The following is a 13,196-nucleotide window of genomic DNA, read 5'->3' as shown; positions in this document are numbered from 1 at the left end:
GCTGAGGGGTGGGATTTATTACCCCACCAGTAGGAGTGCGGAGGGTGGGATTTATTACCCCACCAGTAGGAGTGCGCTCAGGGGTGGGATTTATTACCCCACCAGTATGGGTGCAGTGAGGGGTGGGATTTATTACCCCACCAGAATGACGGCGGTCAGGGGTGGGATTTATTACCCCACCAGTATGAGTGTGGTGAGGGGTGGGATTTATTACCACTTGGTGGAATTGGTGATAAAATGGTTATTGTTTGCCTTTGTTTTTCTTCTTTTAGGTGGTCTATTCTTCCATTTTGAAGAAATTTCCCAGTTACAGAGATATAAAATAAATTTGAGGAGAAAGGCAACCTCATTTCTAGACTCCAAACCATCAGTGTATAAAAACATCATCTGACTCAATATAATCGCTGCTCCCCATGCAGTGGTTGTCTATATTGTATTGTTGATCAATCTGCCTGCCTACTGAAAAACATTAAAAGGTGACTCGATGTCACAGAGACTTTCAAAAGTACTGGCTTGATTTGGAAGAAAACAATGGCCGATTCATCACAATCTTTCTGAAAACTTCAATTATTCTATCACGTAGAGTCTGTTTCATCGAAGTACTCCAGAACAGAGCTGGGGTTACTGCATCCCCCTGTGAGTCATACTGTTTGTTCAGTGCACATTTGCCATTATTCACTGATTCCCTGACGAGGATCCATTCCTTGTTCCTGATTTTGCACTGCTATCAAGCACATTTCAGCATGTTGGCCACGGTGAAGCCTGGGTATTTCTTCTATCTCTTGTCTTTTGCATTGCTGGTGATTACTGCATTTATCACTATCACGAACAAGACGTACCTTTTACAACACCAGTTCATGACACCGAAACAATGCAGCTGCAAACGCTGTGTCTCTGAATTAGGTGTGTCGGAATGGTTTGACAAGCGCTATGTTTCCAACATGATGCCCTTCCTGACCAAAAGTAACAAAACTATTCCCTTGGTGGCTTATAATTGGTGGAAGGTAGGTACACTACGCAAATGATATTGCAAACATTTCTGGACTAAAAATAAATTTAAGAAATGATTGATGATTGAGTCTGGGGGCTGTTTTTTTAATGCATATTTAGTGGGGCTGGTGTTCTTGGTGCCATTTTTTTTGCAAGTGAGCGTGTTGATGTTTTTCTTTGTATGGTTTCATGACAGTCTGGATAAGACGAATCTACCATGGATGTCATCTTAATTTGTTAAGGATGTGACCATGTAGTTATGGATACTGAAACCATTTAAGATATTCAGATTACTTGCAGGGGATCAAGACCCAGGAAGGTGAAAAGAGAATCATGTAATCAACCAAGTACTAAATCCTGATGTTGGGCCCTGATGGTGTACCTGGATGGGCACAGGAAGCCTGTGCCAACCAAATAGTGGGAGTGTTCAAGGACATCTTCAATCTCTCACTGCTGCAGTCAGAGATTCCCACCTGCTTCAAATGAGGAAAAATCATACCAGTGCCCAAGAAAAACAGAATGAACTGAATCAATGACTATCATCAAATTGCACTCACATCTATTGTGATGAAGTGCTTTGAGAGGTTAGTCATGGCCAGGATCAACTCCTGCCTGATCTGGAGCCGCTGCAATTTGCCTGACGCCACAATTGGTTGATAGCAGATGCAATCTCATTGGCTCTCCACTTGGCCTTAGATCACTTGGATAACAGCAATACCTATGTCAGGCTTCTATTTACTGATTACAGCTTAGTGCTCGACACAATCATCCCCTCAATTCTAATCAACAAGCTCCAAAACCTGGGCCTCTGTAACTCCCTCTGCAAATAGATCTTTGACTTCCTCACTGGGAGACCCTGGTCAGTGTGCAGGTAGGAAATATTTCTTCCTCACTGAGAATCAATACTGTAACACCTCAAAGGTATGTGTTTAGCCTATTTATCTACTTTCTATGCACACATAACTGCGTGGCTAGACCAGCTCAAATGCCATCAATAAATACTTCAACTATTGTTGGCAGAATGTAAGGTAGTAACAAAGAGGCGTACAGAAGTGAGATAGATCAGCCTTCTGCACTCCCCTCGATGTTTCAACATCATTAAGAACAAGGAATTGAGGAAGGAGAAGCGGAGGGAACTCACACCAGTCCTCTTTGAGGGATCAGCAGTGGAAAGGATGAACAGTTCCAAGTTCCTTGGTATCAAGGATGTGATGGTGAGACTTTATAAAGCACTGGTGAGGCCTCATGGAGTTTTATGAGCAGCTTTGGGCCCTTTATCTTAGAAAGGATGTGCTGAAACTAGAGAGGGTTCTAAGGAGGTCACGAAAATACAGGAAGAAGACAGGAGATTGGGGCTGAGTGCAAAATTGGAGCAGACTTGATGAGCCAAATGGTCTAATTCTGCCCCTATATCTTATGGTCAACAACCTGAAGATCTATCCTGTGCCCAATCTATTGATGCAATTACAAAGACACAACAGTGGCTCTATTTCTTTAGGAGTTTAAGGAGACTGGATATGCCACCAAAGATTCTCGCAAATTTCCACTGATGTACTGGGGAGAGTATTCTGACTCATTGCATCTCCATCTGGTATAGAGGGGTCACTGCACGGGATTAGAAAATGCTACAGAAATTATAAATGTAGTGAGCTCCATCATGTGCACTAACCTCCACAGCATCAAGGGCACCTTCAAAAGGCAATGCTTCAAAAGAGTGGCATCCATTATTAAGGAACCCCATCACCTAGGACATGCTCTCTTCTCAACGCTACCATCAAGGAGGAGGTACAGGAGCCTGAAGACACATACTCAGTGTTTCAGGAACAGCCTCATTCCCTCTGCCATCAGATTTCTGAATGGACAATGAACACATGAACATTACCTCACTATTTTTTGCTCTCTGTTTGCACTGCTTATTTAATTTTTTAATATACTTATTGTAATGTTTAGTACTTATTGCTATGTATAAGGATGTACTTCTGTCACAAAACAACAAATTTCATGACATATGCCAGTGATATTAACCTGGTTCTGATTCCACAATTTGAAATTGGGGCAAAGGTTTGAACTTTAATAGTTTGTTGGGTACATCAGTTGGAGCAGTTACCATTGTACCAGATCTATTTTCCCTGTAAACCTATATCATTCGTAATGGTTATGTTAGTTAAATTATTGTAGTAACTCATGTATGGACTATAACCCCAACTAGACACATCAGATTTTGAAAACTTAAGAACTAATTTCAGCAGGTGATTCGTACAAGACTCAGTAAAACGCAGGCAGCAATGAAGTTTGAATTCAATCAGTGCTATGCCTGCAACTATCTCCCTGAGGTTTTACGGGTAAAAATATGGCACGAGTACCAGAGAAATCAAATGTGATTTCCTCTTCCCGACCATCAAGAAGTCTTGTTAATTGGTTGATGAGGAATGGAATAAGAAAATGTGATTGAGACGAAGATAAGCTGATTATAAGGCTAGAGTTTCTTTTATTTATTGTAATACACCAGAAAACAGTTTTAACGTAATCTGAGAGAAAAATAAAATGGTTGAGTTCTGTAACATTTTCACCAAATTTCAATTATACAGACACTGCAGCTAAAGCCTGTACTAAAATAGCCTACCTTGTGGTTTTAGAGAAGTCAGGGGGAAAAAATTGCCCTACATTTATGTTGCAAAAAGTTTTATGTTCCTTCAGCATATTTCAATGGAACTAGCTTGGAGCTTTAATGAAATCTTGATATGGGAAGTGATTAAAATTGTAATTGGTGCCAACATTGGAGGCAGTGCTAAAAGTCTGAATGGGAGAATAATGGAAGCCTGAGAGGGAAATGATAGAATAAATAGCCTGGGGGCTGCAACTAATAATTGAACTCTGAAGAGCCGAAGATGTAAGGAAAATACAAGTGAATATGTGAATGTTAATAGTCCAGATCCAAACATTTGCTTGTCATTCATGAAGAGTTATCATGAGCTGCCCTGAAAGAAACGGAAGGTATTTGTTCTGCCTCACGTCTCTAATTGCAGTTTCTTGAAGAGGGTGCAGCAAAGTATGTACATAGGGAGGATCCTTCCCAAATGTAGGGCAGTTTACAAAGTTAAATAGCTAGCTCTAACAGTTGCAGTGAAGATGAGCATAGCACTGTTGGTTTTTTGAAACTGTATAAGGAGTGAACTGACAGATCACCATCTTCCCATTATATAGGTTACAAATGTAACAAGATCCGGGTGATTGTGCACGAAATAATGATGCAGAGAAATGACTATTTCCAACAAGGGGTAGTCTAGCCACTTCAAGTCAAGTCAAGTCAAGTCAACTTTTATTGTCATTTAGACCATAACTGCTGCTACAGTGCATAGTAAAAATGAGACAATGTGTTTCAGGACCATGGTGTTACATGACACAGTACAAAAAACTAGACCGAACTACGTAATAAAAAAACACAACACATAGAAAGCTATACTAGACTACAGACCTACACTGGACTGCATAAAGTGCACAAAAACATTGCAGGCATTACAATAAATAATAAACAGGACAGCGCTTACCCATCATTCATTGGTTTTACTATTACTATGAGCAACATCGTCGATCCAGAAACTCAGCAAGACCAACTCTTCCATTTCCTGCTCATTCATATGTCTGTCTAAGAAACTCCACCCTAATAAGTACATTGCAGGCACCAACCATTCTCTGTGTCAAAAACTGGCTCCACACACCTCCCCACTTATCTTTTAAATGCATGCCCTCTGGTATTAGACGCTTAAACCCTGTGAAAAAAAAATACTGTCTACCTCATCGATGCCTCTCATAAACTTATAACCCCCCATCTGATCTCTACTCAGCATTCACTACTCCAGGGAAAATGACTCGGGTTTATCCAAACTCATGGCCTCTAATCCAGGGAGCATCCTAGTAAACTTCCGTATTCTCTCCAGAGCTTCACCTTTCCTGCAACAATGGAGCAACCAGAACTGGGAGAAGCCTGATATTCACAGAGAGAATCCACAGAGCCAACATCGGATGTATGGAGCATACAGTCTTTACACAGCCCAACCCTGAAAGTCTGAGTTAGAATTGCTCTTCCTGCCAATATTTCATCCACAGCCCAATCTGGTTTCATGTAGTATTGACTCATTTCCTTTCTACCAGCTGCTGGCTACTTACATTTCACAGCTGTTATACCTTCCATGATACACGTTTGTCTCTCTCTTTCTCTCTCTAATTGTCCTCTTTATCTTATCGAACAACTTATGATCATAACAACCCTGGTTTCACCCTGTCTCCTTTCCACCCTCTCTACAAATTGAAACTAATTTGTTTTCTCTCTTTCCAATTCTGGTGAAAAGTCTGTAATCTGAAACATTAACTTTGTAACACTGTCCACCTGTGATAACTGGCCTGAAATTACTTTTTAAAATTCTGTTTGTATTATTTTTCATGCCAAAAATGAGGAATTGAACATTGATACAATTACTTAATTTCACATTTTTCCTCACAACTACAGAGAGTTGTGGATATAACAAATCACAATACTGAGCCTCTCCTCCATGGACTCCTGTCCACACACAGACAATAAGACCATAAAACATAGGGGCATAATTGGGCCATTTGACCTATTGAGACTGCTCCACCAATCGATCATGGCTGAGTTATTATTGCTCTCAACCCCGTTCTCCTGCCTTTCAGTAAGATGCCTCTTCAGATAAAATGGTGGCTTGGTTGGATGTAGCATCTGTGCTGGGTCCATTTGTTCTTGTACACATTTTTTACAATTGCAAGTTGCTGCTAGATACTAATAACATCAAGTTCTGCAGGATTTATTGTGTACCATTCTGGTTTTTTGCCTGGGCTTGATGTGTATCGCTGGACAGTGCACAGTCCAAGTGAAGGATGTTTTCATTGTGATGGCAAGTCCCCATAAGACACTGCTGGCATAGAATACTGCAAGTTCATTGGTGAGATGGATGGCAAGGGCGTTGTGTTGCCTCTGTTGAGCTGAGGACTAACCCCAGGCTGTAGGGTTGCATGTTGCAAAGTACCCAAAGGATAAGACTCAGAGAAGGTGTGGGAGAGGCCTCCGTGGGCGTGCTAGAGCCCTGGGGGGGGGGGGGGGGGGGGTTGGACCCTGCTCTGCAGTGTTTCCTTGGTGAAAAACAAGCAGGATCGGGACAGCTTACCATGCAATGCTAGTCATTTCACTCAGGGAATGAGTCTATAGTTTGGTCCTTGTGACTATGGTTTATGTTTTTCTGAAATGGTATCCATATGTGCTATTTGTGCTGTGCACGGTGTAGTGTGTGTGCCGTTGATAATGTGTTTTGCATCTTGGTCCTGGGGGAGCTCTGGTTCATTTGGCTATATTCATATATGGTTGAATGTTAACTAAACTGAAGCTTCTCCACTAATCAACTTCTGTTTAAATATACCCGGTGACTTGTCTTCTACAGCTGTCTGTGGCAATGAATTCCCATATTCACCACCCTCTGGCTACAGAAGTTCCTCCTCATCTCTGTTCTAAAGGGACGTTCTATCTTGAGGCTGCGGCAACTGGTCCTAGACTCCCAAATTATAGGGAATATCTTTTCCACATCCATCCTATCCAGGCCTTTCAATATCTGATAGAATTTTAATGAGATCCCTCCTCATTCTTCTGAACTCCAGTAAGTACACTCCTCATATGTTAACCCTTATATTCCTGGCATCATTCTCCTCTGACTATTGCCACCATTTCTTTGTCTCACAATACTACCTCCCCAGCAATCCAGAATCCACTCTTACCTCTCTTTCACTTTATATATTTGAAAAGAAAATCTTTTGATATTCTCGTCTATATTATTGGCTAGTTTTCCTTCATATTTCAACTTTTCTCTCTTTATTTCTTTGTTTAGTTGTCAGTTTTCAAAAGCAACAGAAAATCCTCCGGCTTCCCACTAATGTTTTCCATATTGTGTGCCTTCCTTTTGCTTTCTACCTATCACTTCTCGATGCCAGGAAGAAGCAGCCAACCTCATCAAAGATGCCATTCACCCCAAACGTGCTCTCTCCTCTCCTCTTCCACTGGGCAGAAAGAACAAAAGCTTGCCACCAGGCTCAAGGACAGTTGCAGGTTCCCCAAATTCCTTCTTCCTGAAGTTCACAATCAATTCCTTGCTCTTGCTGATGTTGAGTATGACATCCTTGTGATGACACTCAGCTTTATATGGCGATGAGGAAGAATACAGGAGTGAGTCATTCTAATATATTACGCATGTAAGCCTCCTTGTTTTGTGACTGTGAACAAAGTCACCAGAGAGATGCAGCTGGCAGATATTAAAGTTTATTCAGGACACATTGGAGTCATTAGAAGTCAAGTCAACTTTTATTGTCATTGATGCACCATCAATAACTCACTCTGAGACGTAAGGTGAGATATTGGCTTTTATTGACTGGAAGAAGGAACAAACAGTGAGTGACCACCATACTACATCCTGGAGACTGAGAGGCCGGGCTCAGGCCTTGATCGCCTTTATACAGGGGTCTGTGGGAGGAGCCACAGGAGCAGTCAGCAGGGGGCATGTCCAGACAGGTATATGTAGTTCACCACAGTCATTTAGTCCAGAACTGCTGCTACAGTGCATAGTAAAAATGAGACAACGTTTTTCAGGACCATGGTTTACGTGACACAGTACAAAAATTAGACTGAACTACGTAATAAAAAAAACACAGAGAAAGCTATACTAGACTACAGACCTACACTGGACTGCATAAAATGCACAAAAACAGTGCAGGCATTACAATAAATAATAAACAGGTCAGTAGGGCAAGGTGTCAGTCCAGGCTTTGGGTATTGAGGAGTCTGATAGGTTGGGGGATGAAACTGTAATATACTCTGGTCGTGAGAGCCCAAATGCTTCGGAGCCTTTTCCCAGATGGCAGGAGGGAGAAGAGATTGTATGAGGGGTGCATGGGGTCCTTCATAATGCTGTTTCCTTTGCGGATGCAGCGTGTAGTGTAAATTTCCATGATGGCGGTAAGAGAGACCCCGATGATCTTCTCAGCTGACCTCACTCTCCGCTGCAGGGTCTTGCGATCCGAGATGGTGCAATTTCCGAACCAGGCAGTGATGCAGCTGCTCAGGATGCTCTCAATACAACCCCTGTAGAATGTGATGAGGATGGGGGGTGGGAGATGGACTTTCCTCAGCTTTTGCAAAAAGTAGAGACACTGCTGGGCTTTCTTTGCTATGGAGCTGGTGTTGAGGGACCAGGTGAGATTCTCCGTCAGGTGAACACCAAGAAATATGGTGCTCTTTACAATCTCTACCGAGGAGCCATCGAGGTTCAGTGGGGAGTGGTTGCTCCGTGCCCTCCTGAAGTCAACAACCATCTCTTTTGTTTTGTTCACATTAAGAGACAGGTTGTTGGCTCTGCACCAGTCCATTAGCCGCTGCACCTCCTCTCTGTAAGCTGACTTGTCATTCTTGCTGATGAGACCCACCATGGTCGTGTCATCAGCGAACTTGATGATGTGGTTTGAGCTGTGTGTTGCAGCACAGTCGTGGGTCAGCAGAGTGAACAGCAGTGGACTGAGTACGCGACCCTGGGGACCCCGTGCTCAGTGTGATGGTGTTGGAGATGCTGCTCCCGATCCGGACTGACTGAGGTCTCCCAGTCAGGAAGTCTAGGATCCAGTTGCAGAGAGAGGTGTTCAGGCCCAATAGGCTCAGCTTTCCAATCAGTTCCTGAGGGATGATTGTGTTGAATGCTGAACTAAAGTCTATGAACAGCATCCGAACGTATGTGTCTTTTTTGTCCATGTGGATTAGGGCCAGGTGGAGGGTGGTGGCAATGGCGTCATCTGTTGAGTGGTTGGGACGGTACACAAACTGCAGGGGGTCCAGTGAGGGGGGCAGCAGGGTCTTGATATGCCTCATGACGAGCCTCTCGAAACACTTCATGATGATGCAACGGGATGGTAGTCATTTAGGCAGGACACTGAAGACTTCTTCGGCACGGGGATGATGGTAGAAGAGGGTAAGAGGGACACACTCTCTGACCCAACATTACATCACCTTTTTAAATGTTAGTGAGCAAAGATAGAAACAGGAGAATTTCTATAGGAACAATACCCCCACGATGTTTCTTTGAGTTACAGGTAATTTTCCAAGCTCCTTGTTCTTCCCATCAACACACCCAAAATGAATGTTAATTATTGTGATGTCTGTGGCAATTGGATATCTCCTGTTCTGCAATTTGCTCTAAATGCTGTGGTTTCTGTGTCATAATCATGCAATGGGGTGTTCATGCATATGAAGACATTTATCAGCCAATTGGGTGTTTCCTGGTCTGTGATTTATTTAAATACAGCTTCAGGAAATCAAAATTCAAAATTCAATCTACAATCCATGTTCAGATCTGAAGGTTGCTGTTGAAATTGAAATTTGGTATATACCCTAACTCCAGAATACACCATAACACTTGTCACTACCTGAGATTTTACTAATAACAGTGGGGCCATCTGAAAATTTATAGATGGCATTTATGATGTGTTTGGCCATTCAGTCATGAGTGTTGTGAGAGTAGAACAGTAGAGCACACATCATTGAGGTGTGCCTGTGTTGATCGCCAGTGATGATCGCAGAGCATAACAAAAGGCCCAAGTGATCCTCAGTGTGCCTAAATTTTCCCACTCAACCTGTCACGGTCGTGATTGTTTATTCCCTAGTCTCCTCTAATTTCCTTAGATTGTGCCATGGTTCTGACCGTTAGTTTTCCAATTGTTTCCAATTTTCTTTGATGATGGCGCATCAGGTTTCTATCAGGACCTGAAGTATAAGAACCCCGGCATTACAAACCCTAGTTGCCAGATCGTTGGTCTTTTTCCTGAGTGATAACTAACGTTTCCCAACCGCTTAGAACCGTTTGTACCAAGTTTAGCTCTAGTTTTAAGGTTTACCTTTGAGACTCTGTCTCTCTGAGTCAAGGCTCTGTATCAGGGCTCTGTGTCAAGAACCCTCCTGTTTGCTGTTCGGCGTTTACACCCATGTAAGCGTCCTAACTCAATCTCCGTGCCTGCATTTGGGTTCGCCTCATTCACCACGTTCCATTGCAACGGAACGAACTGGCCAGCATGAACCCAGCGGACGCGAATACCCTGCAACAAGCCCTCGGCAGCCAGGGCTGCGTACTGGGTCTGCACGATCAACTTCTCCGGGATGTCATGGAGAACCTGTGTTCCCTGTCTGCAAACGTAAAGAAGATCAGTGACCAGGTGGACCAAGTATCCACTCATCTTACCCCATCCACTCCTGGAACTCTGTCAAACCAGCCCAGAGAGCCTGTAGTGGCAACCCCCTACCTGTCAGAAACACGCCTGCCAAAAGAGCTACGCGTAGCTGAACCAGAGCGCTACGCCGGGGATTTGGGGAAGTCCCAGGCCTTCCTTCTGCAATGCTCCTTGGTGTTGGAACAGCAGTCATCCCCGTACTCCACGGACAAGTCAGAGGTAGCTTATATCATGAAGCTGTTGTGGGGAAGTGCCTTAGTGTGTTCTACAGCTGTTTGGGATAATCAGCTGGAAATCAGCTCTTCATTCCCCACCTTTATCACAGAAATGAGAAAGATCTTTGACCATCCCATCCGTGGTAAAGATGCCGCTAAGCGTCTACACACACTCTGTCAGGGCTCACGCAGTGTTGCCGAGTATTCCGTGGAATTCCGGACATTAGCAGCCGACTCGGGCTGGAATGATGAAGCTCTCCAAGGGGTATTTCGGAATGGCCTCAGCAACATGGTGAGAGATGAGTTGGTGGCAAAGAATGACACAGACAGCCAGGATACATTGAACTCCCTAGCCACCAGGTTGGACAATGGTCTTCGAGAACGCCATAGGGAGAGAACTGGTCATCCACCACTTTTGGCCACTCCATGGCACTCTTTACCATCTCCCATCAGCACAAGCCTCTCTTCACCTCCAACTCCTAGATTAGCTCCCAGCCCGGCCGTTTCCACCACCCCAGGAGAGGAACCAATGCAGCAGGGACGGAACCGTCTTCCTCCCATAGAGCAACTCTGGAGATTGAGAGTGGGGGAGTGTCTCCATAGCGGCCAGTCCGGCCACTTCTGTGCTCTGTGTTCCCTTTGGTCAAAAGGGAGGGCTCCCCAGTAGAAAGGAGGTCCGTGGTGATCCAGACAACACTCCCTTCTGTCCCCTGAACCCGGATGCAGATCCAAGCTACTTTAAGTTACAACCAACAGTCCCTGGCTTAGTCCGTTCTAGTGGACTCCGGCGCTGAGGGAAACCTGTTGGATGAAAACGTAGCTTCCCAGGCCGGAATTCCTCGGGAGCCATTGAGTACCCCTCTGGAAGCAACATAGACACTCCTCAAATATTCATGCTTAGCCTACTGCTCCCTCTCTATAAATTCATGACTGTGTTGCAGGCACAGCTCAAATGCCATCTATAAATTCGCCACTGTTTTTGACAGAATCTTAGATGGCAAGAGGAAGTGTAAGATAAGTTGTGTCAAAAGTTCAACTTTGCACTCAACATCAGTGGGACTAGAATTGATTGTAGACTTCAGGAAGGAGAAGTAAGGAGAACACAAAGCATATATTATTGAGGGGTCACGGTGGAACAGATGAATAGATTAATATTTCATATTGATGTAATCACAAACAAGGCATCTCAGCAGCTATATTTCATTAAGAATTTGAGGAAATTTGGTATGTCACCAAGGACTCCAGCAAATTTCTACAGATGTAATGTGGAGAGCAGTCTGCTTGGTTGCATCACTGCCTGATATGGAGGCTCTGATGGACAGGACCACAAGAAGCTGCACAGGGTCGTGTACTCAGCCAACTCCTTCATGGGCTCTTACCTCCCAGCCATCGAGGACATCTTCAAAAGCCAAGCCTCATGAAGGTAGCATCCTTCATTAAGGACCCCCTTCATCTAGGACATGCGCTCTTCTGATTACTACCCTCAGAGAGGAGGTAAAGGAGCCAGAGGATGTATGTTTAATATTTTAAGAACAGCTTCTTCCCCTCTGCCATCGGGTTTCTGAATGACCCATGAATCCACAAACACGACCTCACTATCCCTCTTTTGCATTATTTTTTTTAAAAGACTACCATAGGGTAACTTCTTTATGCCTGGTTCTGTACTGCTGCCACTAAAACAAATGTCATGACTTGTGTCAGTGACAATAAACCTGATTCTCATTAATTTATGTACAGTACGTGCAGTCTTCATGAACCCTGACTTACCTCGATTTCTGCTGGGTTTCAGGGTGTTCCTTGCAAATGGATTCTAGAATCCTAAAAGAAATGCTCTCAATGTCAGCTTGAATACTCCTCCATTTCCAACCGTCATGGTCAAGGATTCCCGAGGGATGGTGTGGACTTTACACATTTTCTACAAGGCTTTCAGAACATCCTGGCATCTTTCTCTCGGTCCACCTGGTAACTTGTTGCCTTGATTGAGCCATGCCAAAGTACAGTGGATGTTGAACTGGGAGAGATCATTCATGCTGGTTCTCCTGTTGTGTGAGTAATGTTTTTGCAGTGATAGCATTGGTGTCTTCCTCTCTCTCTCTCTCTCTCTCTCTCTCCCTCTCTCCCTCTCTCTCTCTGTCTCTCTCTCTCTCCCTCTCTTCCTCTCTCCCTCTCTCTCTCCCTCTCTCTCTCTCTCTCTCTCTCTCCCTCTCTCCCTCTCTCCCTCTCTCCCTCTCTCTCCCTCTCTGTCTCTCTCTCTCTCCCTCTCTTCCTCTCTCCCTCTCTCTCTCTCTCTCTCTCTCTCTCTCTCTCTCTCTCTCTCTCTCTGTGCCTGCACTACAGCACTGACATCAGTAAATTGGCTTTGGCATCCTGTCGACACATAATCTACAGTGGACGCATGGAAACAGACTTTGCTCCATGCCCCATGCCCCTTGTCATCTCCTACATACCTGTGGACATGCTTGACAGCACAATTACTATCTCTCATCATGAAGGTGTCCTAGCTGTGGCCCTCCCCAGTTTGCTCCAGGGCAGGACAGACATTTGAAGGCCCTCCAGCAAGCCCCATGCTCCAGATTGCCCTTGCCTCCTGCTAGAATGCAGATCACTGGTGCTGCTCGATCACCACGTGGCACTGCTGTGGAATCCACTCGGAACATTACCATCGGAGTGAAACTTTGACGGCTAAATTTGGCCACTTTCACTTCCCACCTGATCCTCTGCCCA

The 13,196-nt window shown here is 44.2% G+C and overlaps 1 protein-coding gene across 2 annotated transcripts in view; it reads left to right on the top strand.

Moving 5' to 3' along the window:
* The window catches only part of LOC132396941 (CMP-N-acetylneuraminate-beta-galactosamide-alpha-2,3-sialyltransferase 1-like), a 60,210-nt gene that overhangs the window by 33,239 nt on the left and 13,775 nt on the right, over positions 1-13,196 (top strand). For both annotated transcript variants that reach the window (XM_059975073.1, XM_059975083.1), the window contains exon 2: positions 273-1,004. In XM_059975073.1, coding sequence (XP_059831056.1) covers positions 744-1,004 — 261 coding nt within the window. In that variant the 5' untranslated portion in view covers positions 273-743. The remainder of the gene's footprint in view (positions 1-272; positions 1,005-13,196) is intronic.

Source organism: Hypanus sabinus, chromosome 1 (genome assembly GCF_030144855.1).
Source record: "Hypanus sabinus isolate sHypSab1 chromosome 1, sHypSab1.hap1, whole genome shotgun sequence".
Lineage (NCBI taxonomy): Eukaryota > Metazoa > Chordata > Chondrichthyes > Myliobatiformes > Dasyatidae > Hypanus > Hypanus sabinus.
This window is presented reverse-complemented; position numbering and strand designations above follow the sequence as displayed.